The sequence below is a fragment of the Pezoporus flaviventris genome, unplaced genomic scaffold (genome assembly GCF_033815535.1).
Source record: "Pezoporus flaviventris isolate CSIRO_AGI_PZ_B2104156 unplaced genomic scaffold, CSIRO_AGI_Pfla_v1 ptg000047l, whole genome shotgun sequence".
Classification (NCBI taxonomy): Eukaryota; Metazoa; Chordata; class Aves; order Psittaciformes; family Psittacidae; genus Pezoporus; species Pezoporus flaviventris.
In genome coordinates this window covers 12,384,479-12,411,636 of record NW_026892595.1, presented here as the reverse complement: position 1 = coordinate 12,411,636, position 27,158 = coordinate 12,384,479, and the positions used below count along the sequence as shown (strand labels likewise).

Genomic DNA, 27,158 nt, shown 5'->3' with positions numbered 1-27,158 from the left:
GTAAATAGCACATTATATAAAGACTGTAGTGGGATGATAATTAATTTAGCTGGAAGTTCTTTCTATTTATTATTCTAATTCTGGGAATATCAGCATTGCCTGATTTTCAATATCATTTTAGTGAAATGGATAAGATATATGGCAGGTGCATGTTTTCTCCAATCTCCTATTCCAGCATCCAAGCAATTAGGTTTAACTCCTGTGACCATACTCTGTCCTCCCTCTCCCTCTTGCTTCCCTGCCCCCTGATGCTTTATATGCACTTTTTTACAATGATGTAAGAGTGTGAAATTCTGCTGTCAGGTATCTGGCCGTTTCTCGTGTGCTGCTGACTGTTGTGGTTATTCAAGGTTAGTATGTGGCTCAAAACATGAACTGGGGGGAACACAAGGAAGAGGGTATTTTTCTAGAAATAAAATGATAAGCATTTTTTAAACATCACTACATGAAATTGTAGACAAAGGAATTATAGGTAAGTAGATCTGTTGTGTTACTAAATGGATATATAAGAGTATAAAACCAGTGTCTTTTGATACAAGAGGATTTTCAGGGTATCAGTGGAAAGCTATATTGGAAGACTTTGTTGTTTGATTCATATCAGATCACATGTAAATGGGAAGAGAAGCTAAACGGGAAGAGAAGTTAAAATGTCTTGCTCTGTGTAGCCTGGCTGTAGTTATTTTACCAGCTTCAGTAAATGCTGTTGCTCCCTACAAATGTTATATGACAGCTGTGTGTCCTCCAAGAAGTGATCTATGGATTCCACTTCAGTAACTTGACTTACTATTTTTTTTTGTGGGTTTTGATTTTGTTTTTTTTTTGTGTGTGTTTTTTCTTTTTTTACTTTTGCTCTAAAGAGTGTTTGTTGTCCACCTTTCTTAAAGTAATGCTTAAGGAATGTGTGGCAGAATTTCTGAGCACTGAGCAGTGGATGAAAACCGTGGAGTAGGTAGCCATATATAGACAAATAAATGAGAAAATAAAGAGCATAGTCCAAGCCCTAGTGTTTAAGTATGGGCTATGTATTGATTTATGAAATATAAATATCACAAAATAAGGCATGTCCCAATCCAGCTAATGAATCATGTTTTCTATAGTGCTGCTGATTATGTACAGACAACATAGTAACACCACATGTATTTCTTAGGCAGACTCAGTAGGTTTTTATTAGCCTTGCTAAGATACTTTCTGTCAGTTACTGTTTTATGAGTGATAAATCATTTGTAATGTGAGCTTGTACTACACATATTGCATAATAGCACCTGCCTGCTGAGCATTACTTTGAAAAGCACTTTAATAGAATTATTTCAGTAAGAAGCTTTAAAAATACTCCAACTGGAGGACATATCAAGGGTTATTGTGATGAAATGTCTTTGCAAAGTTTTGCCAATAGAAAATTTAATATTATTGTTTGCATTAGGATATTAATGAGTTCATATTTCCATATGTGGTTTCAGGAGTTTTGAATCTGAGAAATGGTAAAGGTCCCAGTGAGCTCCAGAGTCGTCTTATGTATGTGTGGTACAAAGCAACCTGTAAAATTTCTGTTGAAATGAGCTAAAAAGATAAAACCAGTGAGACAGAAGGAAAGAGGGGAAGAAAAAAGAGTTAAGTGATACATAGCTCTTGGCAGCTCTTGCTCTGTATTTTTCTAAAGAATTTCAGTATATGGAAGGAATGGGATACATTTTAACAATTACATGTATATATGTTAGATGTTTACCTTATTTTTGTATGTCTTTTCAAATGAATACACATCAGTACTGTTCAGTAGCCCGAGTCTATCCTTTATCAGTTGTTTAGTGTCACACAAACACTGTGGAAAAAAGAATTCCTGAGCAGGGACTGGAGGGGGTGAGAGTAACAGTCTCCAGACCTAGTAAGGGACAGACAGTGGGGATGAGTAAGCAAACAGGTTTGTGCACAAAGGCAGCATCAATTAGAATTTAAGAGCTGACAGAAACTATTTTTAAATCTACCCATAAATTACTGCCTAGATATTAAAATAGTCTTCTAGAATACTCATGGATTCATATTCTGTCTGGCATCAGGAGTTCAAAATTTTAGAGTTCCACAATTTTTACTACTTAAGGTGTAAAATCAGATAATTTATCCTAAGGATTTAGCCCCAATTAACAAAGAGTGGTTTTAAACCCACAGTGAGTTTGAGTGGTGTACCTGGTTTCACAGGTATCTGTAAGCTCTTCATCTATAGTCCTTACTGTAATAGAGGAGAAGGAAATGAAATTTCACTCATCAAACCCTGAATAAAAGCAGAGACCTATTTTTACTTCTCCTTACATATGTGGTTACTTACCCTATACATACAGTTCCTGCCCGGGTCTAATACCCTGCCCTTAACACTTACTGTCTTTTATGAATTTGTTAGTAATTGCCTTCTTTAAGCTCTGTTGGTTTGTGAAGTCATGCTTGCATTCTGTGACACCTGCAGAGGTTTTAATGTGATCCATCATTCCCTTAGCTGGAATGCAGTGATCCATCTGATTGCTTTTAATCAGTGTCTATCCAAAGTAAAAAGATTCTTGTAAACCACCTCCTGTGTTAGTTACTAAAGCCTCTTAAAGATTTATTTTGGTTCGTGGTTACATTTGATCTCTGACAGCTTTAACGCATCAGGCTGGAATCTATTTCCCAGATGCTTTCGACTTTAACTCTATTCCGTCCACAAAAATAAAGCACATTGCAAAAAACTATTACATAGTCTAGAGAAAGAACAGAATTTTTTTTTTTTTTTTTGGAGTGTAATATAACATTTCTGGTGTACATTTACTTATATTTATTGGTTTATTGTTTATTGCAGATCTTTCACCAAAATTTTAGTTCTTCTATTGTCTGTAAAGTATGTGGATGCCATTTTTATTGCGAGTGTTTTTAATCAAATGTTATTCAATCAGATTTATTGCTTGGCAATTTGTCTGTAATTTATTTCTCCACTTCTATATAACAAACTGTTATATATGAGCTTACAGTAGTTTTATAGACAGTTTCTTTTTATAACATACCACCCTAGAGACGTGTTCCTACACAGCTCAAAAAAAAAAGATTTTTATCAGATATAATAGAGATTAAGCTGATTCTTCTAACTCATCCGTGTTCTCTTTTCTTACTTCATTCTTACCACTTTTACCTATTATGCTTACCTACTCTGCACTGAATTCTAGCAGCAGAGTTGGATTTGCTCATCAGTTTTCGTAGCGATGAACAATTAAACATAAGAAGAAGGTTCTTTATGGTTTAAACTACCCACTCCAAAGTAATTTCTTGTTGATAACCATCACCACTCTATTTCTTACTAAAAAATTTCCTTTTCCTTAAAAAGCATATGAAATCATATGATCTAAAACTTGGTGGACTCCATGAGACTGAAACAGGAAAAAGCTGTGTAATAATTTCATACTATACTAGGCTGCCTATTTTAATACTTTATATTGACAAAGAAAGATAAATATTTATATTTGGCACTATTACTAATCACTATTTCTGCAGACAGAGAAAAATACTTTTCAGGCTTTCTTAAAGACAGAATCTGCATGCCTAATTATCTATTTTGTAGGGTTAATCTTTACAATGATAACTTTTTTAATATATCAATATCTCATATAGTATATATATAAATATATACATATATTTAATTGTGCTTCGGCACCAACTGCTGAAGCATAATGATTCAGTGTGTAAAACATTATCAGGAAAGTAATCCTGTTATGTATTAAAAATATATATACACTATCAGAATTGTGACTTTGGGAAAGTATTCCTACACTTCTAGTTAAAGTCACAGTAAGGTTAGAAAAGAAAACAGGATAAAGAAAAGAGAAAAAAGAAAATAAAAGGTAAAAAAATAGAAAAAGAGAAAAATAAAAAAGAAAAGAAAAAAAAGGAAAGAAAAAAAAAGGAAAGAAAAGAAGAACAAAGAAGAGAAAAGCAAATAGGAGAAAAGGCATATATCCAACTTCACTGATCTGATTTAGCCAAGCCTGTAGTCAAAGGAAGTCCGCTGGAGCCTTTAAGGGATGATTTGGAGCATCTTAATTGAGTTTCTGTTCTCTTCCCCTCACCATCACCACTCCCCAAATTATCAATGGAGAGAGGGGCCTAGGGGAAACAGCTGAGGCTTTTCCTTTTAATATGCTAAGTGTTCTTTCAAATAACTCTAATAGTTAAAGTTCAGGTATCAGTAATATTTTCAGGTGAAGTCTGGTCTGCAATTACACTGGAATCAAATACAGTCAGTTATTTTTCTCCCCTTCCCCGCTTCCTGCCGCCCCCCCCCGGAAACTTCTCGTATAAAATCAAGTAATACCACCTTCTTGAAAAGCCTGTTTATCATTCAAACCTAAAGAAATCGGGGCAGGTCTCAACAAGTCTTCCACTCACATTCAGCAATCTTAATTCTTTCAAATTCAGTTGCAAAATCCTACTACTGAAACTGGAGGCAAAGTTCCTTACTTTACATGCATACACAAATTTCAGTATATAGTCTATGTGTGCTGATCAATGTTTACAAAATTTACTTATTCTGCAAAAAGAAAATGCTTTTTTACTAGTACTGAGGCAAAGATTTCAACATGTACTTACAATAAAAGTCTAATCCCTTTTGTTACCAAGTAATTATTTCAGCCATATTTAGATGAAAAAGACTAATTTATAGTATGAGCTTTCATGACTCTGAACAGGATATCTCACCTACTACTGATGAAATCAAAATTATTTTAAATCTTCTTTAGACACATTGTGGTTAATTGCAAGGAGTGACCAACGAAAGCAGACAAGTACTAGACAGGAATTCCATCCTCCTATTCTGCTAGCGTAAGCCTTCCAGAGGATGTACTAGTCAACTGTGGCAGAAGGGACATTTATTTAAGAACAGTAGAAAACATATGGTATCAAAACATTTACAGCAAATATAAGTAAACAACCAAACTACTGAGAAACAGAATTGTAAAGATTGTTTTGTGAGCAAATGCAAAAGTACTTCTGACAGTATAAAGACAAATAAAAGAAGTATCAATCCAACCAAATAATCGTGTGAAAAAACAGACATTTTCCAGATAATGCTTTTAAAAACTGGAAATCGATGATTAAGAGGAAAAACTAAACACACACAGATGTCAGGTTATGTTTTTGAATTGTGCTTTTTCTCTCTGATTTCAGTGCTGTTGTCAGTTCCAGCAGTACTAAGAGAATACTGTTCAAACTGGAACTGAAACAGAATTTTCAAGTACATCTAATTTAAAAAAAATAGATTACTAAATCTTTGAGCAGTGTATTAAGGCAGTTGTCATTAGCATGCTACCCCAGTTTCAATTTTCCTATGATTTTAGCTGGTGATGCTTTCTAACCAGTGAAGAGTCAATATTCTTAGTTGTTTGAAAGGTGATTTGCAACATTTCAGATGGTTTTATGCATTGTTTTCTGTCTTTTGATATATTAATCACAACTGTAGCCCCTTCTGTTGCAAATGTTTGATTTTAAAATTGTCACTTGTCAGCCAGTCCAATAGGCTATTTCAGAACCAATACAGTTAATGCATGGGAAGTTTGATGTTGAAACAATATTTATTTACATTCCCAGAGTGAGATGGTTTAATATATTCATGCTGCTATAAAAGACATGCTACAAAGCCTAATCGTATTTTGTGTATATACTATGTGTACAGAGAATCTTGCTTGTATTAAAATAAAAGAGAAATGAGGTTCTAAGTATCAATTTATAAAACAGTTCTTTGTAAAATATTAGTGTTTCGTGAAGAAACGTTCATTTAATGAAACATTGCCTACTGGTAAACCTCCATAGAAACAACCTTTTCTAAGATTCACAATAATAGTTCCCATCTATTTTTTTTTATGTTTGCATTTCATAAATTAGCTCACTTCCCCTCCAGAGAAACCCCTTCCTACACTTGCTGCACTAGATAAGCTACTCACACAGGGCAGACAGCAGTGTGAGTGATCATACTTGTCATTCATGCACTGACCTCCTGTAAATTCAAAAGCAAATGCAGACTTAAAAATGATGCTGCCCTTCCCCCAGACATGATTTTCTTTCTGCAACCTGTGGCTCTTTCCCAGCAGAACAGCTGGCAGATTTTATGGCTGCCATAGCAACCCTGCCGTCAGCGCGTTGGCTTGGCAACGTTGCAGCAGTGAGAAACACACTTCATGTCTCAACTGTCCATAGACGCACAGAGGTATTTTTTCAGGTGCCATTCTTAAATGCTTATTTACTGTTTGATTTAATAAACTTTGCAATAAAAAATCCTATACAGTCCTTATTTGCCAGTGAAATCAGATCATCTTCCCTGAAATCTTGCAAAGAATTAATATCCATTCCTTGTAATGTCACAGCAGATGGATCAAATCTCTGCAGCAGCTTCAACTGATCAAGTGGCAGTCCAGCTCCCCTCATGCCTTCTCCTCCAATGTGAGGCTCCTTTTTAAGCAACAAGGAAAAGCAAGTTATTGCATCAGTAAAGTTCTTAAATGCCCTATATGTATTCTGGTAAGTATATGCAGAGCTCCCTGTTCACATGGACAAGCTGGGTGTGTATCATTCATACCAGGGGAGGATTTAAAAGTAATGTGGCCCTTCTTTTCTTGGCTTCAGCTGGCCAGAATGTATAAAAGCATACATATAAGGTCCAAATTACTTTGAGGAGGTCGTGGTGCACCCTATTCACTTCAGCCCAGGAATTTAGCACACTTACTTAGGACAGGTGTACGGGTTTAAATCAATGCATTACTCAAAGGACAGAAACATCACAAGAAGGTTGTTATCACCAGACAATAAGGTCTAAAGGTTTTAAGTTACTACTTTTAAATGACGCAGAGCTTCTGTGTACTGACTGATAGCTACACGTTAAGTCAAAAATAGTGAATCCTTAGCCAGTTACCAATATACTCAGTAACAGTAGTAGAAATAACTGGATTCTTCACATTAAAAATTCAACTGGAGACTGAAAGCCCCATACCAAAATACTTTGCCACCTGAAGAGCTATTATTTATTTTGGAAGATGAAGCAGCAGAAAAATGTCAACTTCAGATTTTTTTTCATGTAATTTAGACTAATGGGTAAATGGGACTACTGTTACATGTGTAGGTATACGACGGTAGAGAAAGATAAAGGGAACAGTTTCACTATCTGAATTCAGGAGATAACATTTGGCATCAAAATCCTGGAGAGGAGAAGGGCTTAAAATCACTGCCCTTTTCTCAGTATTTCCTGTGAATAGCCTTGACTGCTTCTTGGTATAAATATACCGATTCCTGGAAAAACCTGATTCTTAAGTGGACTGTTCTTTCCATGCATTCAGTAAGAAGATACAACAAAATGTACAAAAGCTGGCATTGCAATATCAAAAATGAGTTTCCTTTGTAAATCTAGTGTAGTCTATCACACAGCCTACCACAAAGCACTTTTTTTGAGCCATCCCACTTTGCTAACACAAGCTCACCCAGTCAGCACATGATGCGATTTAGTTGCTTAACCACATACTGTATGCTGTAAAGCTGGGCAGCCGAGCATTTGCAGCCTGATTCTTTCCTTCCTTTCTCCCAGCAGGACTTCAGTGCTTTCCAGGTAAGAGACAAAAAGAGGTGTCCCTTGCAAATTGAGAAAAAACAATATACAAAGGGAGACAAGGATAGCAACTCATAGTGGATGGAAAGTTAGAAGCCTAGGGAAAACACTACTACATTGCGTCAAGCAACTTGCTCAAAGACAGACCAGTTTTCTCCTCTACTTTTTCATTTTTCCTTCCAGTTAATTTACTGCATTTAAGCTGATATACAATATCTATCTCTCATGTAAGCCCCTAAGAGGAAGTAAGTAAGTCTGCACAGACAAAGGATCAACTGCCATGCAGTAACCTCCACCTACGAGATCAACACCCAAGGCTCTGTCTCCTGTTCATTCCTTACCTAACATGATTCCAGGACCTGTTGCTAATTTGAGAAAATGGGAGACACTTAATTGATTATATAAGGAAGCTTTCACTGAGAGACTAGAATAATATGAGAAATACATAAATGAACATAAGGTAAGTCAACCCTAGAGTGCAGTTCCTGTTCATTGGAAAAGATCACCTGACTACCAGGGAACTGGTTGTAAAATACTGCAGACTTTCTGTGGGTAAACAATTCAGTATCATCTCATTTAAAATATACTATAAACAAAGCTTAATTTTTACAGATAAGGCATTTGTGTGCGAAAATTAGAGCTTTATTCAAGACTGATATTACTGGTGAGAGGAAGCTTATTAAGCAGGAATTAATCTTGCATTTGAGTTAACATGCCTTCTGTTTTGCTTTATTGATCAATCAAGGACAATTTTTATGCTGTTAGGTAAATGTATAATCTCAGTTGAAACAGCTGGAACTAAAACATTCCTAATAACTGGATGGTGAGAAAACAGGCGGAAAAACCCTGACACAATTTTTTAAGAAAAGCTTCAGTTCTGTTAAATCTTTACCAGCCTTCATACAATTTTTCATTGTACATCTGTTGTATATATTTTTTAAATTTCAGTTAAAAGATGCATCTAAACTTCTTAAGACAGATGCAAGTCATCACAATATATAAGTTAGCTAAACAGGTTAGACTCTTCCTCAAACTATGGTGATAAACAACTAATGCACCCAACTCACACATCAACAAAGAGGAAGATTGACGCATATGGCCTGATGATAAATTCTTTCAAGGTAGTAATAAAGGTAACATATTTTTTAATGTATTTAGTATAGATAAAAGATTCTACTATCTCCCTATATATTACCTCCTCCTAGACTTACTTATTAATGGTAGACAGTGACTCTAAAAATGACAAGGTACATTCTTGGGACAGTGAGACTGAAATAAATTTGTTCCCTCATTCCTTTACATAATGCAAATATAGCTCCCATACATATTAAATCCTCCTTCCTCAAAACATAAGGTTCTTTCCATTTATCTCCCATCCTTTAGGCAAGTCTTCACTACTTCAGTGGCATTAATAAAAAATTTTTCACCTCTTCTGTGAATGTGCAAAAAAAGATAACAAAATATATGCATTAAAGAACAACTGCAAGAGAATTTTTTACCCTGTCTGAACTATCTCTTGTCCCTTTTGTGTTTTAAATGACTTGTACAAATCAAAACAACTATGGCACACAGTGAGAAACTACTTAACGATCCCTAAATGAAGCTAAATTAAACATGTAAATAGATCTGAAAGAGCCTCAGAAATGCTTGTGTTATTTCTATCCACAGCAGTTAAAATTGTCTGCAGTGAAAAAGATTTATTGATAGTAAATATAGCGTGTATCTTCACAGTGCCAAAACAAGCTCACTGGATTGTGTGAAATACCCTGAAAACACTATTACCTGTGGCTGAAGCTGGAGGCATGGAAAAGTTTTCAGGGCCCAAGCAACTTGCTCCTCATTTTCAGAGAGTGTAATTGTACATGTACTATATACTAAAATACCTCCTGGTTTCAGCAATTTCACTGCCTGCAGGGAGAAATAAACACCAGTTCAGCTTATTTTTAAATGCAAAAACTTTCATATTAAGCAACACTAACCAAGAAACCATTAAGCTATAATATGAAAACTTAGCACTTAATTAAACTCAAATCTTTCTGTCTGAGACAGGCATTAGGATATTAATTCTTCTCAGGAAATACAGTAAAGGATCCCACGGATTACAAAGATTCTTCTTCCCAAATCAGCATTATAGCTCTTGCAGTTTATTAATGCCATTGTGATGATTCATCTTGTAAGATTTGTTATTTGTACAGCTCTGCATATCCCATACAAATTAGTTCTGTTTTCATCACCTGCTGCCAGCCATGTATACACAGTATTTTTATCAGCGATATTACATGTCAACTGTTTCCACATATTTGGCATGGAAGCTATAGATAACGCTGCTTTTCAAGCTGTGCTTCCCTCTGAATACATATAATTCAGCTTTAGAAAAGCTTCATGGAATCTTGTCTTTAAGAATCAGCCCAAGCACACCTCTACTAGCATGAAAAATACAGCCTCCTGGCTTTGTACTCCACCTCATACCTCATGCAGTACCTCACAGCACCACTGCATGGGAGTTCTATGCAGTGAACTTACAAGAGTCTGTGCTGCTGCAGACAGAAGACTTTAACCTGCCCCATGACTTACTAGAAACTAAAAGTGATGAAACTGAAGGAATGAAAAAAAATAAATCATAGAATACCAGGTTGGAAAAAACTTCAAATATCACCTGGTCCAACCTTTCCTGGCAAAGCATGACCTAGACTAGATGGCCCAGCAGCCTGCCCAGCTGAATCTTTAAAGTCGAACACTTGAGGAGTCCACCACTTGACTGATAAGATTATTCCAATGGCTGACTGTTCAATCAGAATCTCGCCAGGAGTAACCTGTACTCAAAACTCTTCACCTCTTCCATGTTAATCCTTGTAAAAAGGGTATCTCCACATCCTTTGAAGTCACCCTGTAAATTCCACAAATGGTGATAAGGTCTCCCCTGAGCCTCCTTTTCTCAAGGCTTAAAAAACCTGGTTCTCTCAGGCTTTCCTCATGGAGTAGCTTCCCAATCCTTTGATCACCTTTGCAGCCCTTCTTTGCATTCTTTCCAGCCTGTCCACATATTTTTTGCATAGCAGGGCCCAAAACTGAACACAGTATTCCAGGTGTGGCCTGACAAGTGCTGAGTAGAGTGGGACAATGACTTTATCTCTGCTGGTGTTCTTGTTGATATAACCCAGCATCTTGTTGGCTTTCTGTGCTGCAGCAGCACACTGTTCACTCATACTGAGCTTGTTGTCCACCAGGACCCCCAGGTCCCTTTTCTACGAGCTGCTCCCAGTCAGGCAGATCCCAGCTCCTGGACTGTGTTTTCCTAGGTGCAAGACCTTACACTTGTCCTTGCTGAACATTGTAAGTTTCTTGTTAACTCACTCTTCCAACCTGTCCACTTCACCCTGCACAGTGGCTCTCCCTTCCGAAATGCCCACTTCCCTGTGAATACAAAGGGTTTTATTTACTATAACTTACATACACCTTTCCCATGCTCCAGTGAATTGATTTCACCTAGCAGATATGGTGCAGCTGAGAGGTTAACTGGATCCTAACACTTCTTTACTTAACTGTTGAAAAGGCAGGGAAAATGAGGTACCGTTTTTCAGTATGAAGTTTTATGTTGCAAAAGCATTTATGGTCAGTATAGCTCATCTACTCAATGATTAATACATACCACCGTGAAAAGCTTGCGCTGCAGTGGTTTGTAAGAGGTCACTTCCTTTAAAGTTGATGTATAAGCCATGTTTGGTCTCTGCCCCATCCCACTACATGGAGCATCAAGGAGAATTCTGTCAAATGACTCTGGTAAGAATGGAGGTCCTTCTGTAAAAAGCAGTAATGCGAAATGTGGCTGGTTTTTACTTTGAGACTTCACCATAGATAAGGACAAGCTGTTACTGTATCTACAGAACATTTATGCTATAGATGATAGTGTCTCTCAGCTGGAGAGAAGTCTCAGCATTGCTTGTGGTAGATTTCATCTTCCAGAAAACCAAAAAGTTAGTTCTGTGAGCTCAAACAATACATGATCTCTTTAGGCAATAAGATCTTTTTAACCTTAATAATTCAAAAGTAAAATGTAAAAACGATCAAACAAAATGTTGAAATATGATTGGTCAGAGGTGCTGGCTACAGAGTTGTACATATAGGCTGCAATGAACCAGTCAGCTCATAACTGAATCAAGTGTGCAAATCTTCACAAAGAGAAGCCTGCAATTAAGGCAGCCAGTAATAATAATACTGTCTATATAATAACTATTTCTTGCAATGCATATATTTCTGTAGAAATAAAGCACTTCAAAATAACATGAAATATTACATGTTCTAATATGTGACATGTGCTGTGCCCACAGCAGAACAATTCAGGAAACAAGGATTGTGAAGACAAGAACAGTTTTTGAATATCACCTGGATAGATAAGGGAGTATGTAACTTCTGTTTGCAGAGCCTATCCTTTCACCTGAATCCCACTGACTCAACAGCCCAAAAGTTTCTATCGCCTCAGGGCTACAGAGACACTTCAGATCAGCATCACCAAGACAAAAATGGCTCCATACATATATCTGTGAGTATCTAATGAGGAAGAGAGACATACATATATGCTTTACCTCCCTTCTTCCTTCAGTTCCTCAAATATTCAAGCTGGGTTACAAGTGAAAACAAGTGAGTGACTTCACACTACTACTACCTAGCTTGTTCTAGCACTACAAAATGAGTCTATCGTCTATCTATGTCTGATCCATTACTAAAACGTTCAAAATATGCCATGTCTTACTTGCAGGGACCTACAGAAAAGCCTTCATAATCTCTCAGTAATACAGCTAGCTCTTGTTCATCTGTGTAAGTGCTACATACCACCTACAATATTTTATGTTCACAGAAAGACTTTAAGAAAGTACCTTTATTCCTCCAAAGCAGAAGTAACAGTAAGGCACAGAGACAGTGAAGGTGAATTATGCAACCTGATTCCTATTTAGGCTAACCAGTGACTGGGATAATATACAGTGAGAAAGAACAGCATACTTTGCACAACAAACTAAAAATAATCAAGACAGAAGATACCACTTAAATCATTCCATCATGGGAACAGAACCAGTATCATAAATACAGCACTTCAGAAAAGCAAATTAAATGAACTTAAAATAATACACTGTGCTTCTATAGAACTTTCTCTTGAACAGCTGAACAAACATCAATGAACTAAACCTTGCAGCACTCCTGGGAGTTAGGTATTAATAACCCATTTTACAAATAGGATTCTAAGGCAGAAAAGCTGAACAATTCTGCAAAATATTTTTTTCTCTCAGAGTAAGTAAGTCATTTCAGAGCATGGGGTTAAACATTACCACGAAAGAAGGTTTAAAGCTTCTTCAGTCTTTGATATTATCTGAGAAAGAAATGCTCTTCCTTTGAGCATATTAGGTTGTGATAAGGACAGATAGTTTGTGTTTGCCTCATGGAGAAGACGATCATCACAAAAGACTAGAAAATAAATGAATTCACAGTGCTAAAGCAACTTAAGTATCTGCCAAGATTTTAAGGACTTGCAGACCTGTGGCAGTTTTAACACCATTAGTGCAAAACCTTAGTATTTTATTCGAAAAGCTACGACCCGAGTTACATTACCTGGTTCATCCTCTCTCTTCTCATCTGAAAGTGCCTTTGTTCCATCATAGCAAAAAGCCTTAATGCAATTCAACTGCAGCAATTCAGCATTCTGCTTAATTTTTTTGACCTTGTTAGCTATCTTGTCCATGGCTATTACTTCACCCTGAAAAACAGATGAATTCTTCACCAGATGCATAGGGATTAAATGGATGTGAAGTTCCTGATTTCCTTCCCCTGCCATGAGCAGTGCAACGAATGAAGCTTAGTTTTCCCTGCAGAATTTTGTTATTCTTAAATCCACACTCACACAGCCCTTGTTCACCCATATTTGCCATGATACGCTCATCAGGCTAGATACCAGTCTGAAGCTGTGTGCATTCTGACTGGCACTAGATGCATAGTCACTCCCCAAGGGACCCTATATTGTGACTAATGGCAAGTGGGGTTTTTTTGCTTGTTTCTTTTTGTTTTGTACTGTTTTGCTGGGAAATAGGTTAAAATGGAATCATTTAAAAGGGGGTAGAAGTCTCAAATGCACGGTAAAATAGGTCAACAGATTTTAAATTTGCATGGAGATGGTAAGAAACATGATCAGATCCAGCTCACTGCTGAGGAAATGAGGCCCACATCCATGCCTCTGGCTTGCTCAGGCTCAATATACTGTTAGAGTTGCAGTAGTTGTCACTCAAGTTACTTTGGGATATACAGTAAATACTAGAACAAATTTTAGATGTGGGGGTAGAGGAATGACGATTACGCATTATTCATTTTATGTAAGATTTCTCTTTTCCTCTCCCAAGATAAATCAAAACACACACACACCACTATCTGCTAGATGAAATCTGTAAGCACAAAGAAAAGTAAAAAGTAGCATCAGTAAAATCCAGAACAGAAATACCATCTTCAAGAAAACCCCAAAGGCCACAGTCTTCTACTAGACTGGCCATAGCAAACAGAACCTGTTGAGAAAACACGACAACTTTTTTCTATTTGGTGATGGCACTCTAAGGGCTTATGGAAGGGTAACACAACTAAGATAGTGTAATTACTTTTATTTTAGTTATTAAACTGTTCTTAACCCATGGGCTTTTACCTTTTTTTCCAATTCTCTTCCCCACCCCACTGGGGAGATGGAGAGAAGTGAGCAAGAGGGTGCATAGTACTTAGTTGCCAGCTGGGTTTAAACCGTGTGCTGCTGCTTCTCACCTATCACTGTTCAACCTATTGCGCATTCACACTAACAACTGATTGTGCTTCAAAGTTAGATCTGTTGCTAAAGCAGTGAACTTGCTACACAGGCACTGTACTGTGGATAGAAAGAGGTAACTCCTTCTCCTGAGAGACTCTCAGAAAAAAGAGCAAACTGAAAGACGTCTTCTCTTACCTGATCATGCATTAATGCTGCAAGATGAGTTGTTTTTCCTCCAGGTGCAGCACACATATCCAAAATTCTCTCTCCTGGCTGAGGGTTTAAAATATGGCTCACAACCACAGAAGGCAAGTTCTGTCAAAAAAAAACCAAAACAACAAATAAGGGAGAATTCAAACCTTATGTCCTCTATCAAGTCTTTTGTATCAAGGAATGACAGACTCGTTGAAACAAAAATTCATTCAGCAGTGAAGATACCTATGATATTGCTTTCAGATCCCTAGCGAAAATGAACTATTGCAACTACATAAAAGAGACAGTCAGAAATCTGGGGTCAGAAATCTCCAATGGCTCTTTTTTTATTTAAAGCTTTATATGAAGATCTATGACTGAAGTTTAAGGGTTCATGACTATGGAGACTACAGTGCTAAGAGTCAAAATAAAATAAGCTGATACTATCAGAGAAACTGAGCAACTCTGTATATTACAATTATTTTACACTGGTATTTACTGGAACATTTACTCTATGAACATACTGGTGTAGTATAGCAACAAGCAGTAAGATCAACAGGCAGGAGTTTAAACTTGCTGAATTAAGGTACTGAGAAGCTGAACTGTGCTATTAATGGTATAAACATAGCAGATGCATTGAAGAGAAATAATATGCAGTAACTGTTCACAGTACTGCATTTTACACAATATGGCAATACGCTGAAAGATTCTCTTTAACTTGGTTCAACACAAAGATACAAAAACCTCTTAAAGTTGTCTTTACTATGTGTTGTCTTTGTTTAGCACAGTGTTCAAAAAAAGTCACAATAATTCACCTCACACATGGCAAATTCAAGCCAAAAAAGCTGGAACAAAGGGTTGTAAACAGTGGCACAAATTCCAGCTGGCAGCCAGTCAACAGTGGTAACTGAAAGTTACTAGAAGTATCTGTGCAAAAAGAATTTTAAGTGAGTATTTAAATCACTTTGAAGTCCCTTACTATATCTCAAATGCAGTATGTTTAAACACGCAGTTACTGATTCCATTCTAAATGGTTTGTTTTCTTTAAACCCAAAGAGTGAATTAGGTGCCACATTTATAAAGTAGAGAATATTCATCATTCTGCAAATAGTACAGACTTTACTTTTTGTAATAAACATACCTGTAAAAACAATTGACTAGGGAGCACATTGTCAAAAGAAGGACTAAGGTAGACTGGCTCTACCATTCTTATGCCCAGCCCACTGAAAAACATGAAAAAAAAAATAAATCAACTACTCTGATTTATTATTTATAACAGTATTCAATTAAAATCATTACGCTTACAAATAGAAAATTGGAACAATAATCTCACAAAAATAAAAACATATATAAATCAACTAAGAAAAATTACATGATTAAGTTGGGTAAACCAGAACAAAAAAGCTACTATGTTATAAATTGTAAATAGCTGTAAAAATTTATTTTTATAAAAATTTTTATTTTTTGTACACAAGACAAACTGAGATCTAATCCAAGCCTTGATAATGTAAAGAAATGCATTAAACCAGACTGTGTTAATTTCAAGCTATAACTGCTTTTGGCTAGCCATGTATGCACTAGGGAACTGGCATATGATTTCTCATTTAGGTCTTCCTCCATTTTCCTAGATTGGTCTGAGATTTCAGATTTCAGTAACTAAAGAAATGCTATTTCAAAAACCTTACTGGAATATTGATTAGCCTGCAACACAAAGGTTTGAGCTTAGAAGCAACCTAGAAATTTTAAATATGGTTGAAGTTCTGACAAAGATTTCACTAAGACAAAAAGAAAATGGCCAACAAGACAAACAAGGAGAAAGCAAACTTGCAGACACCAGATTTTGTGTTACATGCTGCCACTCCCTGTCATCAAGTTAACGGGTACATCCTACCACTACTTCTACTATATTTGAGCTCTAATGTATCAGAAATTCTCTGACAGTGTAATTTCTATCTTTTTATTTTTTTAACTAGACCCTTTGTAGTTTGTTCTCAGGATGTGAAGTCTTGGTCGTTAATCTAATGTCCATGCTCTTCTACCCTGCTTTTTGTATGTATTTTAGTATAGCATACCTTAGTATTTTAGATGACAAGAGAACAAACTGTATGCTTTGGCAACAAAAGAGAAAAGCAAGTAATCTTGAAATAGGCAACTACCTTGGCAAATGTTTGTTTGTTGGTTTGGTTTTTTTTTAAGGTATCTGACCTTATGTTCTATCCCCTGCTCCACCAAAAAAAGCCTTTACAAATATTTTTAGGAGATGAGAGAAAACAGCAAGGCTGTACTTCTGTTCCTTCCAAATAGGAAACTGTTCTGTTGATATAGAACAATTTACTGAAATGCAATTTTTCCATAGTGAGAATGTTTGTCACTTCTGTTTGTTCTACATTATTGAAGTTATATCCTACATAAATTCTGAAAAGGCTCTCATTCCTCTTCTCCTGCCTCTCAAGTAAACTGGTATCTGGTACTACCCTGAAACTAAATGTTGAGTCTTGTAATACTTTAGTACTTTGCAGTACTTTTGTAGTACTTTAATCAGAATTGATATCACACTACTGCTTCCTTATTTTCGGAGTTACAGAAGACAGCAGGAGGCACAATTCTATTATATTCCCGGAAACTAACACTTCCTAAAAATTACTGGAAATCCCAACATGTAACACAGGTCTCGGTGAAAGCCGCCTTGTGTTTTATAAGTGGTACTGAGCATTTCAAAATGTCTTCCTGTATTCCTTCCCTTTGCAGTTATAGGTGTAGATTGCAGTCACTATGGACTTACTTTAATGGGCCCTTTGAACTAAAGATTTCACTGCGACTCAGTTCGGAAATCCCATTTCCAAGGAAAACTTTGACTCCTTCAAATTCTTTGGCTCCTTTTTTACATTTCCCTTCAATATCTGAATACACAGAGACCAGATCTCCAGCTTTCAGAACTGCACAAAGAACGGAAATTTTGAAATTAATATTATACTTGACAAGACTGTAGTGACCAAATAATTCAGGTTTTTCAGTAGAGTATGTACTTCAACTCCTATATCATAGCAAACTTTAAACTTTCTTAATGTTATAAAACAAAAAGACTGATATTAAGATTTGAAAGAGTAAACGGTGAACAATGGCTACTAAATGACCAGAGCTATTGAGAGACACAAGGTTACAAATCAGACCATGCGTCTTGTTCTTAAAGAGGCCAGACAAATCTTCAGAGGTTTTTTATCACTGCATGGTCACCTGTAAGTTCTAAGCACACTCCTCAGGATTCAGTCCTCTGTGTATGCTCCAAGCCTGCAAGCATCACTTACTGTACAAAGGCAGTAATACTAAATTTGTCCAATGATCTCTCAATAGCTAGATACACAATAGCCATAGCTGCTTCTTCTGCAACTACTGCTTTGATACAAATGACTATATATTCTTGTTGAAATAATTTTTCTGGTGGTGCTCTCTTCGCTCTAAGGCAACTGCTGTTATCAATAATCCTCTAAAAGAGTTTTACATCTGGAATTAAATCCTTCAGAACAGTAAAGTATGTAAATACACACCAAATTTTAAAAGTTGCCTAGGGACTTTAACAAACTTTCTAAGCTAGAACAAAAAGAGATGGAGAAGAAAGATGGTTTAGGTGATTTTTTATAATAGTAAGCAAGCTCTATGCACTGACTGGCTGAAAAAATAAGCTTAAAAATAAAGGTCTCCACTGTCAGCAATAAACAGTTTTTAAAAATTATATTCCTGATGTGTCAGACTAGCCAAAGCAACAAGAAGATACGACAAGTAAGACTAATGGCAGTTCAGTGTCCCAACAACTCTCTGAAGCATAGAACAGCCTACTGTTATGGTCTGCTTAAACTTCACTGAACAAAACTTGCAGCAATTTAACTCTTCCATTAAGCATTTTTGCAGTGATTTTTTGCAGTATTCAAACATAAAGGATTTTATTTCACTCTCTTCTGACAATCGTGTTTTTGAAATGCATTAATACTGTGCATGGCTCTTTAGCTTTTTGTAGCTTATACTGGCATTCTATAAACATAGAGTCTGATTAGTTAAATTAAACTCAAAGCCCTCTGATAATTAGTTTACCCTCATTTGGGTTTCAAGTTCAGTGATTAAGTATGTTTTCTTGCTGTACTCTTTTTTTCCCTATTTAGACCATCTGTGCTTAATACAGCCTTATTATAGTTGGTCTCAAGTACGTAGGATGCCATTTTATTTTATTTTATTTTCCTATCTGCAATTCCCCTGAAGTGTTTCTAAAGTTTTATAGTATCTTTTATTTTCTTTGAATTGATGTTGCATGCATAATTACATGCAGCAATTATGATAAATCACTAGTTGACTCAAACAGGGATTTGAATATTTATGAGGTTGTCTAAATAAGCAGTTTCAACAACTGCCATGGCAATATACTTATTTCATTATCATTTCCTAGAATGAAAAACATCCCTGTTCAGTGAATTGGACTTAAGCACATGCTTAAAACTTCTTGAAGGTTTTTTCCTAAAAGGGAATGAAGTTAAGTGGCTAGATAAATGCTTTCCTGACTCACTTTGTTTAATAATAAGACCCATGATGACTAGTAGATCTCATCACAATAGAATAATGAGGTGAATCATCCAAAATTATACTGATTTTACATAAAGTTAATTTGACCTTTAAATAAAAAAGAAATAAGCTGCTGAACACCATGCATGCATATGTAGATTTTTTTATACTGGCCCATCAGGCACTGAAACAAAAATTTCCACTTTTTAAAAAATCTGCCATTAAAACTGAAAATTTTTCTCATCAATAGAAACTTTTTGTTAGATCTCTCACTCATAAACAATAGCAAATGAATTGCCAATGGATTTTTAAAAAAATCTATTTTTTTAGATCTCTAACTTAGAATCTGACAGGATCATGAAGGCAAGTGTCTTTGTGACTGAATAAAAAAAAAATAATATATCTGAAAGTAGTATCTATGAAATAATCAACATGCATCAACTTATCATCCAGATGTATCTGTTGTGGCATTCCTTTTGTTCTTTTTTTACAAGACTGGCAAGTGGTAAAATTCTGTGGGTTTATTCTACTGAACATTCATACTAAAAGTTTCAGTGTTCAGTAGTAAAAAAATCTCATAAAGAGACATATTTTACTTTCAACATGCTCTTTAAAATTATTTTCAAATGAAAATAAGAAACTGAAATCCTGGACAACTAAAACTTCTGCTAGGAATTACATATTGAAAAAGCAACTGTGAATAGGAAGAAAAATGTCACCATTTATTGGAAACTGTCATCAAGTGGTGACATTTTTTCTGTCCTCTTTACAACTTAAATTGGTGTATTATAGAATTCTTACATCTTGAGGTAGATATGATTCCAGGGACATAAACATGTGCTCCTCGAAGCACTGCATATCCACACTGGGCTCCAACAATGACTTCAGATGCATGTTTTTTTAAATCTCGCCTAAAAATACAAAATGCAGTTCAGTTTAAATAAAAAAAAAAAAAAAAGAGAAAAAGCATACTTGAAAAAAAATACCCTGCAAATGAAATCTAGTTCATAAATACTGGTTTTGTCACATTATAATAGATAGAATAGTTAACTATCCTGTATTAGATTGAAAAGAATTATTTTAGTCCCAGAGGAATCAAAGGAAGGAGCCAAGAAGGAAACCAGTCCTCGAAATAAAACATATTCTGGTACATTCTGCCACTATTATGAACCTGATGCTAGAATACAAATGAATTATACTGAGATGGAGAAATAATCTTCTATCCCTTCCTAGACCAGATGATTGTAAAGTGAATTTTTTGTGTTTAACAACTGCTAAATGTTTCTATAGTAAATGTGTAGCCAAGTGCTAGGAACTCCACCAGAAGAACTGTGAACAAGATGATACATAATCAAACTTACTAAAATGTAAACGTATTTGAATATAAATAAAACTGAATGTTCAGAGAAAGATGCTACAAAAGAGAATTGACAAAGAACAAATAAAAGAATTAAATGCTATTTTAGAGCCTACAGCATTTACAAACTGTTATGAATCTCTATGATATAAACTGAATCGTAAGCATGCTAGTCTTCATTATGAAAATATTTTAAATAAAAGGCCCATCAATGAATTCAACAAAACAGTCAAGAAACTCCATAGGGGCAGACACAAATGCATCATGGGAAATACCCAAACACATCTTAAGAATAAAGAACAAATAGTCACTTTGTAGGGGATAAAACTGATTGATGAATCCTTTCAGATTAATGATACAGTCTCCCTAAATTCTGCTCTGGACTTGATTCTTGTGGAAGAAAACCCTAGCTGTATGTAGCTATAGTTCATATTCCGCTGCAAAAGTTTAGTTCTTCTGTCTGCCACTCAGCTGGCTTTCCAGATAGGATGTACATAATGTTACATTTTCCATATAAAAGCTCTCGCCAATAAGGAGAGATCTCTCTCTCTGTTTTCTTACATATTTTAAGAACTAAAACTCTCACCTGGTTAGGGTATGTACTGTCCATTAGGTCTTAATATAAACAAACTTGTGTTTCATTTACAGTGAGTTAGTTATCATAACTGTTTAACAAGAAATCTGTAAGTGAAATATGAGTTATGACATGCCAAAAGACTGGAAAATTTCAAACCTGGGTCCAATTACAGGAATTAATAAGATGTCCTGGAGTTTCGGGTGCTCAAGAACTGGAACACATAGTCCTTTAAATTGCTGTTTCATTAGAAAACATAATTATTAAGCAACAGTAAAAAATCTAATACTTAATTGCTTAATTAGACTGAAAACTATTTTTCCAATTGAATTTATAGCTGTAGCATACAAAAAAATCCCCCCAAAGTAATGAAATAGTTAAAGAGAGGCTGGGTAATAGCATGTTAAGGAGACACTCCATGTTAAAAATACTGGTGTAAAAGACATTTAATATATTTAATAAACTGAGAAATAACAAGGCGACAAAGGGATTCACTGAGAAATTACTTCAGGGAGTGGGACAGTGTTCTGACACTCATAACCCTATCACTTTAAAAAGATGATGTCTTCTCGCTGAGTCTTCTAAAATATAAACTTAAAGCATGCAAAACTATAAATTAATTTGTATCGTATAAGTAAGTATTTTCTCTTAAGAAAACAATCCATGACCATACTCTTGTTAAACACTGTTACGTGGCTTCCTTTTCTAATGTAACATTTCAAAATGAAAAGTTTGTAAAAACCCAGCCTTAATTATGTTTTCAGAAAAACATTTTCCCTTGAAGCAAAATATCATACTGCAATACCCATTTTCAGACTTCTACAATCAAGCTAAAATTAGCATAACTCATTACCATTCCAGCCAGCAGAATACTGTCAACTGCCTCAGCATCACAGAAATGTCTTGGCTCCTGTCATACAGTAACTCCCTGTACTCCCACTAATATTAATAATTTACTTAAAGAAGAACTGGATATTTTTAGACAGAGTGAAGATACAGGATACAGTTTCATAATAACCTACTTCTTAAGCATAATGTCTTACGTATTATCAGATAAAAAAATGTTTAAGGTAAGTAAAAATCCAGGAAATCATATAAAGATTAAAAACAGGTTAAAACCCAGAAAATACAACTGCAAGGCATCACTCTGGCTTCCGTTTCTAAAACACGCAGATTTTCCCACTTTCCTGAACAGTTTGTGCAATTAGACGTACAGCCATTCTCCTTTAATCTTAAAGTGTTCTAAACATGCTGAACACTGCATACTGAACTACAATTTCTATCTCTTTGTACCATGTTATCTAAACTTATAATGGCTTTACAGTATTTACCACAGTAGTACCCCAATCCTATCTAAGGTTTGGATCTGCCAGATGAAAAAGATTCGGTTGTCTTTTCCCTCTGTTATTGCTTTTCTTGAATGTATTAGATGATACTGCATGACAATAAATTTACATTTAATGATGACAGGAAGTCAATATGATTGCATAATGTTAATACTAGTGGACATGTATTAAGTTATAGTTTCCAGTAATGAAAAGCTCTTAGAATCAGGCAAAAGATGAAATATCCTGTTATTTTTGCTGTAACAAAGAAATTGCACAAACCTTCTGGATCTCTTCAAACAGCAATTTTTTCACATGTTTCACTGAGGCCAAGTGGGTATTAACTCTAACAGCTGAGAAAGCTGGTGGATGAGACAGATGACTTAAGAGAGATTGGTATTGACTCTCTGCCTCCTGTGTACCTAAAGCAGTGATAAGCTGAAAGCGAAAGAAGAGGTTTTATATATAAGAGATTCACACAGCAGCCTCTTGCTCAATGCAAAAAAAAAAAAAAAACAAAAAAAAACCAACCCAACAACTGAATAAACATTCTGCAGAAATGGAGAAATATGGCTGTCTGGTATGCAGTAGTGAGGAATGTCTATGTCTAGAGGCCAGATTCCAAAAACCTCATAAACTTACTGAGAAGGAATTGCTGGAAAACCGGTAGCATTAGCAAGACCATTGTAAACAGGCTGCAGCAAGTACCAAAAGCAACTCCCAGCGAGCTCTGTGATACTGTACAGTCTTATCAAGATGGAAGAGTAGATTCAAAACTGTGAATTAATAAACTCTTACCCCGATATATAAAACTGTCATTTCTGCATTCTCTGACATTAGGAATTCATAGACTGCCTATAGTATTTTTGGTTCTACACTACAGCAAGGGAGTATTTCCTGTCAACATTATGTGATTAGTAAGTCGTTAATTTTCTACGACATTTCTTCAGTGGGGTCCAAACCTGAAGTCTCAGATTTATGCTAAATTGAGCTTAAACATTTTTATATTACTTTGAGCCAACAGGCATAAAGAATAATTCTGTATTTTAAAGAGAACTGTATACAACAATCTGTGTCTAATGTGGAAATGATACTTTATTTCTGGCATTGAAGTCACACAACATATTAAATCAAAGAAAAATTAACAGTGCTCAATTAGTGAATATTTATTGATGTAATATCTATTTCACATACCTCGTTGTTTCTAAACACTTTGGTGAGATACTCTTCAACTTCACGTTGGAAAAAGATTTTGGGGAAAAAAGACATCTTTCTTTTGTTTTTAAAATCTGCTGGTAAAAAAATGAAATAAGCAAAATATCTGCTTAGCAGCTTTTATCATATTTATAATTTTATAAGTGTAACATAAAATTACAAACTAAGCTGCAGTTTCTGATTCTTCTGGTTTAATAATGTAATTTTACTGTTCTCAAAAATCCAAATACTGCTCAGGATATGATCGTAACACTACTGTTAACTGCATTTCAGAATATGTTCATTAACATGGTTAGCACTTGCAATCACCTTATAATGAGGCTACTGGTTTCCTTGCTGTCACACCTTTCCCAGCCATACCTTCCCAGACTATTCTATCAGTGTTTAAAATGTGAAGAGAGCATCACAACCTCCAAATCGTGTCCTGTTAAATCTCTCCTCGGTATCCTTATCCTTGGGGAGAACTTGCTGTTTAGTCCTAGAATTAATTCACAAAGGCCCCTCACAGAATTTAGCTTTGACTCTTCTAAGTCACTTCTTTGAAATTCTTATTGTATTACATCATCATATCTGTTCATTTCTACAGATAATCTTCTAATTTTTCACTGTCAGATTTCTTTTTCTCAAGCCTAACGTCTTAGATTTCCTCTGTACCTGAAATTATCCAAATATCCCTCATAATGAAGGGACTGTTTTAATTCCTTCTGAAAGCCCAACTATAAAGTTCCTATGGTAGTTCCAGCCCTGATGCAGCTTTTAGTCTTTCTCATTATTCTCTGTTTATTTTTCTCTGTAGGTAATAAAATAGTTATCTTCCCAAGTTGTATCTGCACACCCCTATATTGCCTGTATATTGAAAAACTATATATACTTCAGTCTGAAATAAGATTTCCTGAAAAAAATAATAGTTTGTTTACACCAACATAAGTGGAGGGAAAGTGAGAACACCCCCTGCCACTGAGGTTTACTATATCCATAAGGATAAATCAGAAACTTCGGTATTCATTATATTTGAATAAGAGGCTAGCTGTCACTTTCATCATACAAACTCCCCCTCTCCACCATTTTTTTTTCTATATATATTTCAGGTCCAGCTGAAGTTTTAATGCTAGAAGAATGTTACCTTTTTATCTTTAGACGTAACTTTTGAGCTCAAAGGCAACTTTCAGTTTTATCAGTAGGAGTTTCAAGTTTTATTTGCAAGATTAGCAGCCTTTGAAAGAAAGAAATTGTAATGGAACGAATTGTGAACCCTAACAGTGACTTTGGTACTAACATTATGATGGTATATTTTTAGGAAATTAAATAGGTGTTTTATGATGACCACAGAATCCGACAAAATGACTGAGATGATCTCACAATTATGTCTTCATGGAAAACCAACCTGACAGTCTGTTGGCAACAGGACTTGTTTCTACCTATTTTAAGATGTGACAGAGTGCCACCATGAAACACGACCCACTAGGTGGTCAGAAACAGAAGTTCTTGGTCAAAACCACTGTACACAAAGGACAGAACTGCAATGAAGTTCTCTAAATGTGTTATAAAAGGGCAGCTAGCCCCATGATACAAATTAACAAGACAACTATGCCAATAACGCAGAATCTCTATCGCTTGAAATTTCGTACCAAAATAGAAAAGCTACAATGTGTTAGAAACCACTATCCTTCTAAACAGGATGGGAAATATATTAGAATACATGACATTTAATGATGGCCAACCGAAAAACAAGAACAAACCCAAGGAGATTTCACTTCTCCCTGTAAAGATGGGGTAGATATCACACATAAGCATGATACTTCTAACCACAGTTAATGAATACTTTCGAAGCAAAGCTGAAGAGGGAGACTGTCAGTGCCTCTTCAAATACAAGAGTTGGACTTCAAACACAACTAGCACGAGGCAGCTTCAAAACCTGCACCACCTTGCTGTTGTTTTTTTTTTCAGACCTGCTGTGCTGTACGCCCTGCCCCAGGAACGGCTTCTGTCAGACTTCAGAAGGGAGCCCTTGAAGGAGCATCACTCCCTGTTCACCATCTCCGTACAGATTCCCCTGTGCCCCTGTTGGGAGCTGCCGCGGTGGATGCGCTGCCGGACCAGGGCTTTGATCTAACTACGTGAATAAGCACTGCAAGCTGTCAAACGTAGCCACCGCCCAGCCATACCGAGTAAGATTTAACTTTCAAACTTCCTCCTTTCCCCACCCCTTCCCACACGAGGAAGAAGCCGGTTCGTTGCTGTGGGAAGCAGAATTTGGGGCTCTCTCCTTCATTCCCCATCAGCCCCGTTTCTGAACACACCTCGGGGAGGGGCTGGGGGGAGGCACTGCGCGGCACCTCAACCCAGGCTGCGCCGGGAAGCGGCGCAGCTCAGCGGGATGTTTCTCCGCTGCCCCCTCAGCCCCGGCGGGCATTGAGAGAGCCACAGACGAGGCCCCTCGCCGGGACGCTAAAAGAACGGAGCACGCCGAAATCGGGCCTGACCGTGTCCCGCCCTCCAGCGGCGGCGCGCTGACCCCCACACGCCGCCTGTCCCGCACCTACCGCCGCACACCGCGCCAATCCCTCCTCCTCCGGCGCAGCGGCAGGAAGTTCCGCCTCTGCCGCGGCAGGGTTTGCTCGAAGGCCGAGAGGGTGTTGCTGGCTTGGCTGTTACTATGGCCCCAGACGTGCCTCAGACGGGTGGGAGTATTCCAAAGCACGGGGCCGACAGGGCTTGCCTGATCCCCGGCCGGGATAAGCAGCGCCCTCACAGCTCCTGCCGCCGGAGGAGTTTGCCCCGCGGGCAGATCCAGCTTTGCCGCGGCGCTGTGGGCTGGGTCGTTGCAATGTCTTCCTCCCTCTCTGGGGTATCGAGCTGTGCATTCAGCTGCTAGGATCGCAGACGGCAGGTACCTGCGGCAGAGCGGCGTGTTCCCGCCTTATGGGGCAGCAGCGAGCTTGCGACGCTGCAGTAGTTCGCATCACAAGTTCGATGTACAGCTTTGGTTCATAAGGAAACTCTTGACAAAGCATTCCTGACGGAGTTTTGGGGTTCATTTAATTTTGCGGGTTTGTTTTCGCCTTTTTTTTTTGTGTGTGTGTGTGTGTGTCCCCTGGTTTTGGCTGAAATAATTTTCTCCCTAAGAGCTGGTGCAGTGTTGTGTTTTGGCTTCAGTCTGAGAACAATGCAGATAACACACCGATGTAGCTAAGTAGCGCTTACCCTAATCACGGACTTTTCAGTCCCTCATGCTCTGTCAGTGAGAAAGGGCACAAGAAACTGGCAGGAAGCAGAGACAGAACACCTGACCCAAATTAGTCAAAGGAGTATTCCCTACCGTGCCCAGTACATAAACGGGGAATTCATCCGAAAAGCCAGATCGCTGCTCGGGTCAGGCTGGGGGTTGGTCGATGGATGGTGAAGAACTGTGTTGTACATCACTTGTGTTTAATTTTGGGTTGTTTTTTGTTTCCTTTTGATTTTATATTCTCTCCCCTTGTTGTTTCCCTTAATATTACTAATAGTCTTATATTGTACTTAGTTACTAAACTGTTCTTATCTCAACCCCTGATGTTTACATTCTTTCGATTCTC

At 36.8% G+C, this 27,158-nt stretch overlaps 1 protein-coding gene across 5 annotated transcripts; it reads right to left on the bottom strand.

Annotated features, from left to right (window-relative positions):
- Positions 1–1,624: 1,624 nt before the first annotated feature.
- On the bottom strand, positions 1,625–26,650 carry NSUN6 (NOP2/Sun RNA methyltransferase 6). 5 transcript variants are annotated; one of them, XM_061468333.1, is made up of 12 exons: positions 26,127–26,650; positions 23,563–23,657; positions 22,651–22,806; positions 21,203–21,282; positions 19,914–20,023; positions 17,347–17,500; positions 15,706–15,787; positions 14,568–14,687; positions 13,202–13,346; positions 11,250–11,398; positions 9,383–9,508; positions 1,625–1,876 (listed from the first exon to the last, which is right to left on the bottom strand). In XM_061468333.1, exons 2-12 carry the CDS (start codon positions 23,635–23,637, stop codon positions 1,712–1,714), a joined length of 1,362 nt encoding a protein of 453 aa, XP_061324317.1. In that variant the 5' UTR covers positions 23,638–23,657; positions 26,127–26,650; the 3' UTR covers positions 1,625–1,711. The 5 variants fall into 5 exon arrangements, with proteins under 5 accessions (XP_061324317.1, XP_061324316.1, XP_061324315.1 ...); XM_061468332.1 differs by lacking the exon at positions 1,625–1,876 and adding an exon at positions 4,863–6,453 and having other exon boundaries at positions 11,250–11,395; XM_061468331.1 differs by lacking the exon at positions 1,625–1,876 and adding an exon at positions 4,863–6,453 and having other exon boundaries at positions 26,123–26,649.
- Between the last annotated feature and the right edge of the window lie 508 nt (positions 26,651–27,158).